We start from the raw sequence: 10,620 nt of genomic DNA, 5'->3' as shown, positions 1-10,620 counted from the left end.
AAATTGTTTATCTAATTCAGTAAGAGGATTAATTACTAATTAGCCCTTAGTTAGCTACCATTTCCTGTCACCAAAATCGGTGCGTTTGATATAAATTTTCATTCGGCATGATCTTACGTTATATTTATTGTAATATTATTTTGTGATTAAATGTTTTTGAGTTTCCTAATACAGTATTAACTTACTTATCTTAATTTGGTTTTTTTTGTATTGGATGCACAGCTTAGGCAACTGACACAATTTATTTTTTACTCAACATTTATTTCACAAATGATAAATTATAATAATTATATATGATTGACTTTACTCTGCTCCCTGCAAAATAATTCATTGTCAAAATTGTAATATAAGACCATGGACCTAATTTATTGACTTCGTTGCTGTTTCAATGGGTTCATTTAACCCCAAACGCATATTACCAAAATAAAGTTTTTATATCATTAAACGCATATCTTGAATTGTTATTAGGGCCTTATCATCATGTCGATGGTAAATTGCTCGATGGCCTTATGAGCCTGAAATTGTTTTTGTTTGTTTTTTTTTATGGTTCGGGCGAACCCCCTTCCCCAAAACTCGGAACACCACAGCCCCCACCTCGGCCTGTGGCTCATAAACTTGGTTGGTTCACATAGCGGTGGTCAAAATAAGTATAAAATACAAACTTATATTTCGTACTGTAAATGCAGTTCAGGTACAATTAACAAACATTTCAACTTGTAATTAGAAGTATTCTTATTACAGTTGAGTTGCAACTTTAGGTATACATGCCGTCGTATGTCCGACAATCTGACTCGTAGTCAAGGGATTCAAACGACCCCCACCGTATACTTACATTCTCCGCTTGGCCAAGATAATCTTTTTTTTTTAATAAAATGAAATACGAAAATGAAATTGAAGAAAGAGGCCCTATTTTTTTCTAAACTGTTTCCCATAACAATCCTTCCCACAGAGATACGTACAATTACGCGACCAAGTTAGATATTAGATAAATACTATTACTGTATTGTTACAATATTGTTGTAATCGGATGACTAAATAAATGTGGAATAAATGAAATGATTGTCTAATTAAGGATATAAAAAATTGTTTATCTAATTCAGTAAGAGGATTAATTACTAATTAGCCCTTAGTTAGCTACCATTTCCTGTCACCAAAATCGGTGCGTTTGATATAAGAGAGACGTTGTTGTGACCCAATCAACATTATATTTATTTTGGGTATTTAGTCATCATTAAACAGGAGGATAAACAGAAGTTTAACATTTCCTCTGTGGTTTTAGTGACACCGTGGAGAAAAATAATTCCAAAATCGAACCAGGATTTAATCTTTTCAACCTCTGAAATAAAGTGCTGTACAAAGTTATTACCGATAAATTATCAATATTATTCGGCAATGCATTTTTATTTCCGAAATTCCGAGAGTCATTTGAATTATTATTGTTAGTTAACAGTTTTTACATTATGTACAAGCCGAAGTCATTACACAATCGAAAAAAAATTAACAATTTAGAATTCGAAATATTTAACTCGAAATTTTTAATTATTATTATAGTATTATACCTTAATATCAATCTTTAATTTCGAATTTATTATTCATGAATATTGATAATTAATTATTAATAATTATAATTTAGCCATTATGGAATGAATGAATTGGAACATAACTATATATATTCAGCAATTTGGGACCAGGATGTAACTATAATAATTATTTCAGGTTGTTCATGCGGTACTTTCCCCCATCTTTTTCGTAGCCTTATCTTTAGCCTCCCCCTCTCGCCCCCACCCAAATAATAATTATTATTAAGTACACGTCTTCAGTAGTAAAAAAATTGCGCTTACTGTAATAATAATATTTATTGATCTACGCCATTTACATCGGCGGCACTCAATTTTATGAAAGGTGCGTCAAAAACAGTAAAGAAAATATGAATCACACACGCATTACATATACAATTATGTACAGAAAATATAAAAAGTTGGAAAAAGCAAACACAAAAAAAGAAAACCGTCTTTCAGAATACACTGTACAAATTCGAAATTTCGAATAACTAATTTAAAATAACGAATTGAATCTGGAATAACAGTTCAACATTTTAAAGTATTTTTTGTTTCAGTTTGGCCCTACTAATGGTCTTTCGGAATTCGGTTTATTCTAGGATTTATTTATAAGTCTTTGATTTATTGGTGCATGGTGACAGTGTGGTAGGCCTCTCAAGGCTGCGCTGAATAAAGTACCAAAATGCATCTGTATTGTGATTGGTTATCTTTAAACGAACACCGTCCGTGATTCGTCCGAAGCAAAAAGGAGCGAACTTCATATTCCACAACCGTCTTTTAGTTAATCATTAGCGTACACCATCCTCACTTCAAACGTTCAAATAACGCGTATCAAATATTGTTTCCAGTTTTTAAGATTTCTATTTATAAGTGTGTTCTTTCGCAAGTGTTTTCGTATTTGACGTGATTTGTTGCGTTTCAAGATGTATGCAATTGTATTTTGGATAGAAGAAAATCTCTATAGCGTGATAAGTTTAAGAACTGTAGTGATTCCGAAAAAAGATATTTCACAATACAAGAAAGGTGATGTTGTCTCGTGCAGATTTCAAAGCAAGAACTACCCAGCTCGAATTGTAAAGACAGGTATGTACAGTACCATATCAATTTAATTAAACAAATTGTATTTAATTATATTTATATATCATTGATCATTGTTATAAAACCGTTTTTACGCAATGGTTAAACGTATAATTTTTTAATTGATTAGGCCTAAACTAAACATGGAGTAGCTTACTGCATGGGCCTAAATATTATTTTTTCTCCCTCTAGCTAGGGCAGGGTAGCCTTTTTATTTTGTGTGTTGGTCTTTCGAATTTCATTTTGTTTAACTGCTGTTAACTATATGACTAACTAGTTGTTTTCATCTTCTTGGTAGGCCCATATCGGGTTAATTTCTTAATATTTATTATTAGGTAGCGCCATGCGGCCGTAAACCCTTAAAGTTGCATTCTCTGCAATTTTTGTCGTTTTGTAGAAATAATGCATATATATAACTTTAAAGCCCCCTTCCCTACGTTTTTTAGATCTAATTTAAGATCACAAACTATATTTAATGTAAAAATAATACTATATGGTCCTATTGCGATAACTTTTTTCGTCTTTAAACGGTTAAAAATGTGAAAAATAAGTCGATTCTAATAATTATAGCGGCCCGCTATAAATCCCAAAATGCATTGCGCGCGGATTGATATTTTTGTTTTTCACCTGTAATTCGCCCACTTTTCGATCGATCGTGAGGCCAAAACAAATGGAAGACTCCTAACTTTTCAGCGAAAATACCGGGTTTTCCCCAATTTGTATCAACGGAGTCTGGCAAAAATAGAAAGACAATTAATGCAGCAACTATACAACATCAGGCTAGGTATATAGCTCGCGTACGATGTTCGTTCGTTACCGATGTTTACCAGCTAGGCCTACAAAACTAAGCCTAGCTAGGCTAGGCCTAAGACCGTCCACGAGGTCGATCGCCGCGAGCTACTTAGGTAGTGCATTGTTTCTCACTTTTTATCATAATTTACCATAAAACGTACATTTAAGACAAGAAATGACATGGTTTAATGTTTTTAAAGTGATATATATGTATTATTTTCCAAAAAACGTCCAAAATTGCAGGGAAGGGGTCTTTAAAAACATTAAACCAGGTCATTTCTTGTCTTAAATGTACGTTCTACGGTTAATTATGATAAAAAGAGAAAAACAATGCACTACCTAAGTAGCTCGCGTCGAGCGTTCTATCGTAGATGTCACAGGCCTAGCTTAGCTTAATTTTGTAGGCCTAGCTAGTAAAGATCGCTATAGGCCTATGCTTAGCCTGACGTTGTCTCATTGCTGAAATAATTGTCTTTCCTTTTTTTTTGGCAGAATCCGTTAATACAAATTGGGGAAGACCTGTTTTTTTCGCCGAAAAGTTATGGGTTCTCTTATTTGTTTTCACGATCGATCGCCCGAAACTGGACGAATCCGGGTCCGGAACGATTCGGCCCGGGTCGATTCGGCCCACGTGCACCCATAATCAACATGAAAATATCAATCCGCGCGCGATGCAATTTTATCCCGAACATCTGGAAGATTTAAACGGATTCCCCATTTAGACACCGTACCTAGACCTAGAGATTTGTCATCTAGGCCTAATTAATAAGGTATTTGAAATTAAACAACATTTTCCCAAAACAAACATGTTATTTCACAATTAACACCCCTGTCACTGTTTATAGTATTTAAACAAAGGCATTTCTTAAGCTTTTGTTTCACGAATTAACAGCCATCTATCAGCAATCCAAGCAGGCATGTGACATTGTATTGTATTGTACTTATTGTACGACATGCAACAGCAAGGTAGCGGGACGATTCGGCCCGGGACGATTCGGCCTTGAGACGGTTCGGCCCGGGACTATTCGGCCCTGAGACGATTCGGCCCACTTAAATTTATCGGCTTTGATATGCATTTTATAAGCATAAATAAGCTTATACTGTAATACTTTAGTTTATTAATGTTGTTACCCAATTTATTTTAAAAACAGAAATATAAGATTATGTACTCTAGTGTATAAAACATTAATAACATATTCTGTACTTTAACTATATTATAAATTTAAATAGGTTCAAAGATTAAGGAGCTTGAAGAAATTGTGAAGTCTGAAAAACTTGTTAAAGAAATAGATATTGGAAAAAGACCAGGTATGATATAGAAATTATATTAAATTGTTGTTATATTGTTTGTATTACTAAAACCGTCACACATTTAGTAAATACAAGCTTTAAACAAAAATTTGGGGTTCAATATCTTCTATATATATACACTGTTACTTATAGTCATCAACATATCTATGACAAAATTCACATCTTGGTAATTAACTTCCATCATAAAGACACTTTGTTTTGTTTATAATAGGGGCTTCACAGGTAGAAAACGAGGGATTGGAGAAAGCTGAAGATGCAGAAACTGAAGAATATGACAAAGAAGACGATGAAGATGAAGCAGAAAAAGATATTTTTGATGAAATTGAGAATGAAGAGGATGAAATTGAGAAAGAAGATGACGAAATAGAGGAAGAAGATGACGAAATTGAGGAAGAAGATGACGAAATTGAGGAAGAAGATGACGAAATTGAGGAAGAAGATGACGAAATTGAGGATAAAGATGATAAAAATGGTAAGCGACTATAATAAATACACTCTACTGCTGTAATGTAAAAGATATTTATGCAGATCATGCATTCTTAGAACCAGCGCTGTGACATAGCATTTTTTAAATGAAAATATACTGTACTGCCATTTGTATTATTATATTTAATTTTAATTTCAAGTAATTTCTACAGTAAAGTTAATTTCAAATACTATTGTTTTAGATTTAGCATGGCCAACACCTTTATTTAGCCAACACGACCATTGTGTGCCACCAAACAATGCCAGTGGGTGCTCTTCCTAATGCAAATACAATAAGGAACTTTCCTAAAACAATTTTTTATTGTCATTACAGAAAATGATAGAGGAAGAGCTGAGAAAAGTTTCTTTAGAGAAAGAGAAAGGTAAGGAAATAGCATAAATTTATGCAAGCTGCGCAATAAAAAAAAATTCACTTTTCCACGAAAATTCAACTAAATGTTTACTAGTATTTGCTACTTTTGCCACGAAAAATATATACAATTATGAATTTAAAAAATATTCTTTTGATTACACAAAGTATCGATTAGTGGCATAATGTGTACATACAGTACAATATTAAATGAAATTGTTTATATGTATATATATATTTCAGCCACTTGTATAACAATTGTATGGAAAAAAAATTCCTAATCTTGGCTTGCAAGGCAGAAATAGAATTCTCAATGAATTGTACTGGGTGAATTGACAGTACAGTATAATACTCTAGAGTTGCATCTAAATAATCTACTTGGAAATACATTGAATTCTGTTAAATTTAGTTTAGTCTACGTGTATGTACTTTTTTGTCTCTTACACAAAAAATAAATAAATAATCAAACTTTTCGGGTTTTATTGTTTTAGAATCGGTAATGACAGAAGGATTAGAAATTTGGAGAAGGAGGTTCAACATTTGAGGAAGAGGGTATACAAATTAGAAAAGTTGGTACAAACGAAAAATAAAGAAAACGACGATTTTCCATTGAAGAACTTAAAAGCTGTTCAATAACAGGAAAAAAGTCAGTCAAAAGTGGAGACAGACCTCGCCCTCCACTTAATCAAGACCGACTATGTATTTTTTTTGATATAATTCGTGTAGTGTCTGGGTCTTCAAGGAAAGAAGTAATGGAAAAACTTCAAAATACAATGAAAGTGGTTAGAAAAAAAAACAAGTAGCTCTAGAAGGAAAAAGTTAAAAAATAAAAGAACATTGCTGAAATTACTTTAGAATTTGTTGTCTTTTTTTAACGCTGCAAAAATATTTGTTTATTGTTAGCTACTACTATGGAGGAATTATATTTACCAATACAGTACAGTAATTTACGGACATTTTTCAATAATGATTTAAAAACATTATTGAACAATACTCGGGTTGGGTTTCAAGTTTATTTAATAATTCATAAATTTTATTCAAAAATAATTATGAATTATTATTATTGAATCAAGTTCATGATTTATTATTTAATAATAATTTATGAATTTGATTCAATACTAATTCATGAAAAGTATTCAATACTAATTCATGAAAAGTATTCAATACTAATTCATGAAAAGTATTCAATAATAATTCATGAAAAGTATTCAATAATAATTCATGAAAAGTATTCAATACTAATTCATGAAAACTATTCAATAATAGTTCATGAAAAGTATTCAATATTAATTCATGAAAAGTATTCAATATTAATTCATGAAAATTATTCAATAATAATTCATGAAAAGTATTCAATAATAATTCCTGAAAAGTATTCAATAATAATTCATGAAAAGTATTCAATAATAATTCATAAAAAGTATTCAATACTAATTCATGAAAAGTATTCAATAATAATTCATGAAAAGTATTCAATACTAATTCATGAAAAGTATTCAATACTAATTCATGAAAAGTATTCAATAATAATTCATGAAAACTATTCAACTAATTCATAAAAATTATTCAACAAAAATTCATAAACTTTATTCAATACTAATTCATGAAAAGTATTCAATGCTAATTCATGAAAAGTATTCAATACTAATTCATGAAAAGTATTCAATACTAATTCATGAAAAGTATTCAATAATAATTCATGAAAAGTATTCAATAATAATTCATGAAAAGTATTCAATACTAATTCATGAAAACTATTCAATAATAGTTCATGAAAAGTATTCAATATTAATTCATGAAAAGTATTCAATATTAATTCATGAAAATTATTCAATAATAATTCATGAAAAGTATTCAATAATAATTCCTGAAAAGTATTCAATAATAATTCATGAAAAGTATTCAATAATAATTCATAAAAAGTATTCAATACTAATTCATGAAAAGTATTCAATAATAATTCATGAAAAGTATTCAATACTAATTCATGAAAAGTATTCAATACTAATTCATGAAAAGTATTCAATAATAATTCATGAAAAGTATTCAATATTAATCCATGAAAAGTATTCAATAATAATTCATGAAAATTATTCAATAATAATTCATGAAAAGTATTCAATAATAATTCATGAAAATTATTCAATAATAATTCATGAAAAGTATTCAATACTAATTCATAAAAAGTATTCAATAATAATTCATGAAAAGTATTCAATACTAATTCATGAAAACTATTCAATACTAATTCATGAAAAGTATTCAATAATAATTCATGAAAAGTATTCAATACTAATTCATGAACTACATTCAGCAATACTTCATAACAATTATTCAATACTAATTCATGAACTTGATTCAATAAATAATAACTCATGAATTTGATTCAATAACAGTTCATGAAAAGTTTTCAATACTAATTCATGAAAAGTATTCAATAGCAATTCATGAATTGCATTCAATAATAATCCATGAAAGTTATTCAATAACAATTCAAGGATTTGATTCAATAATAGTTCATGAAAATTATTCAATTATAATTCATGAATTGTATTCAATATTAATTCATGAATTTTATTCAATAATAACTCATAAAAAATAATATTAATTCATAACTTTATTCATAAACAACTCAAGAACTTTATTCAATAATAATTCATAAATTTTATTCAATTTAAATTCATTAAAACTATTTAATAATTCATGAACATTAGTCATTAACAATCTATGAATTTAATTCAATAACAATTCATGAATTATTTGTAAATAAAATTCATGAAATCAAATATTTTGGGCCATTTGTACTTCATTGCACTGCAATGAATTATTCATGAACATATGGTTCATGAATAATGAATATGCATGAACTTAGTTCATACATAAGTCATGAATAATTCATCAAATTTTCACCGGGGCAGCCTACCCCGTCCTCTAGTAGGCGCCTCTGAGATGGTTCCGCTCTAGCCTAGACCTACCCTTCTATTATCGAATTCCCTACCAAAATAAAACCAACTTTCCTGCCTCATTGGCGTCGTTCGTAGACGTAGGTTTTCACCTAAAAAAAAGCCTACTACTAGGCCTAGGCTAGGCCCTAGTAGGCTACTGGCTGGTAGGCCTACTATAGTACTAGGCCTAGGCTATATTACTAGCCTATATGAGGGCATAGGCTAGGCCTAGATAGTTAGGGCCTCTACTAGTACTAGTAGGCCTAGTTAGTAGTAGTAGTAGTAGTGGCCTAAGCTAGGCCTAGTAGTAGGCCTAGGATCCTAGCTAGGTAGGCCGGCCCTACTTATGCCTCTCTCTCTAGCTACTAGGCCCTAGGTCTGTATGTAGGCCTAACCCTAGTGGTAGGGTTTACTTTGCTAAGTTTTAATTTAAATTGTTGTATGATTATCCACCTATGTCAAAATAGGAAAATCATAAAATCGCGCGTAACTTACGCATATACAGCAACAGGTCAATCTTATGACAACGTTATACAATACAGTCTTATGTTTGCCACAATTAGAGATACGCTGCCAACAAAATTCGTGGAAAGATAGAAGAATAACATGGGAAAAAAAAAGATAGTGACAATAACAAGTGCAATCATAATATTAATGGTATGATGACATAATCAACATCAATAATTAATTAATAATAATATTTTATTCTCCCAAGATTATGAATCGATTCAACCCAAAATTGGACATTGTTCTACTGAAAGAGGTGGTGGCAGATGCCCCATTTTCTGTACCATTTGTGGATAGGACAAAAACGTGGGAAGGCATAGTGAGCAGAGTCAATAGTACACACCTAATAAACACAACTATAAGAGCTGCCAAAGAGAGAATGAAAGTACTTATAAAAGCTCATAAGCAGGATGAGATGAAGAGTTTAAGGGCGTAAGTAATTTTATTATTTTTTTTTAGTCGTATTTTTTTTGGTTGACTAAAAACAATAATTTTCCCTACCTGGCTTTGCCGACGGATGTGACGAGGGAAGCAAAAGTTTTCAGGACAAGAGTTGTCCGCTGAGCACATAGACTATTATGCACTATATAGATAAAAAAGAGGGCGAGATGGTGCAGCGGTAAGGAATCGGACTTGTGTGTGACAATATATTATTTATTTATTATTACATTTGCAGATCAGCAGAAGAATACACTGAGCGGCAGACTTTGTTGACAGAAGTTGTTGCTTTAATGGAGGTACAGTCAAATAAGGTAGCTGAGAGAGTTAAAGAACAACAAGGAAAAGATGTGCGTGACGCTGCAATGCAGTCGCTGAAAAGAGAGAGGAATGATGACGAGGTAACTGGGGCTCAAAAAAAAAAGAAAGAGAGCAATGTGAATAATTACTTACAACTGCGGAGAGAGCAGCATGAGCTGGAGAAAGAGAAATTTGATTTGGAGAAAAAAGAGCGAGAAGCACGCATTCAGCATGATGCGTCCGTGCTTGCTCTCTTGCAGCAGTTAATCAACAAAGAACAATAATTTAATAATTATATATTGTGTAATGTGTTTTTTGCATATAGGAAAAGTGTGTAGTTTGTTGTGGGTTGTGTTGATTTTGTTATTTGTTATGTTGAGAAAATTCCTATAAAACAGTGTAATAATATAAATAGCAATATTTAAAGATGTATTGTCCCCCAGAAAAAATAATTTGTAAATGTTTTTTGTTGAATACCCCATTTTAATGTCACATAATAGTTATTCACTTTGACCAAAAAATTATTTACCTGAAAAAACTGTAATTTAAAGCAAAATAATAGTCAAGTTTTTGGTTGAATTTAATCGCTTATTTTATTATTTTATAAGTGAAAACATTATATTTCGGGTTTTTTTTTCTATGGAAGTGATTAACTTTGTTAAAACTACAAAATGACCTATTCAAACTCAGATTTTATTAATCTTCATTTTTCATGTTTTTGGGGGGACAATACATCTTTAAACTAATACTTAATATTTAAAGACAATAAATATTTATTTATTTGTGTTATGTATTGTTGTAACATATACCTCAAGACACATATAGTACAGTATATGTACTATTTATTTATCACCAC

The 10,620-nt window shown here is 30.8% G+C and overlaps 1 protein-coding gene across 1 annotated transcript; it reads left to right on the top strand.

Annotated features, from left to right (window-relative positions):
- The first annotated feature begins 2,482 nt into the window (after positions 1-2,482).
- On the top strand, positions 2,483-6,420 carry LOC144834466 (uncharacterized). The gene is made up of 5 exons (XM_078689265.1): positions 2,483-2,642; positions 4,659-4,736; positions 4,951-5,211; positions 5,539-5,587; positions 6,066-6,420. Exons 1-5 carry the CDS (start codon positions 2,483-2,485, stop codon positions 6,208-6,210), a joined length of 693 nt encoding a protein of 230 aa, XP_078545391.1. The 3' UTR covers positions 6,211-6,420.
- The last annotated feature ends 4,200 nt before the right edge of the window (positions 6,421-10,620 follow it).

Source organism: Antedon bifida, chromosome 2 (genome assembly GCF_963402885.1).
Source record: "Antedon bifida chromosome 2, ecAntBifi1.1, whole genome shotgun sequence".
In the NCBI taxonomy this organism is placed as follows: Eukaryota; Metazoa; Echinodermata; class Crinoidea; order Comatulida; family Antedonidae; genus Antedon; species Antedon bifida.
This window is presented reverse-complemented; position numbering and strand designations above follow the sequence as displayed.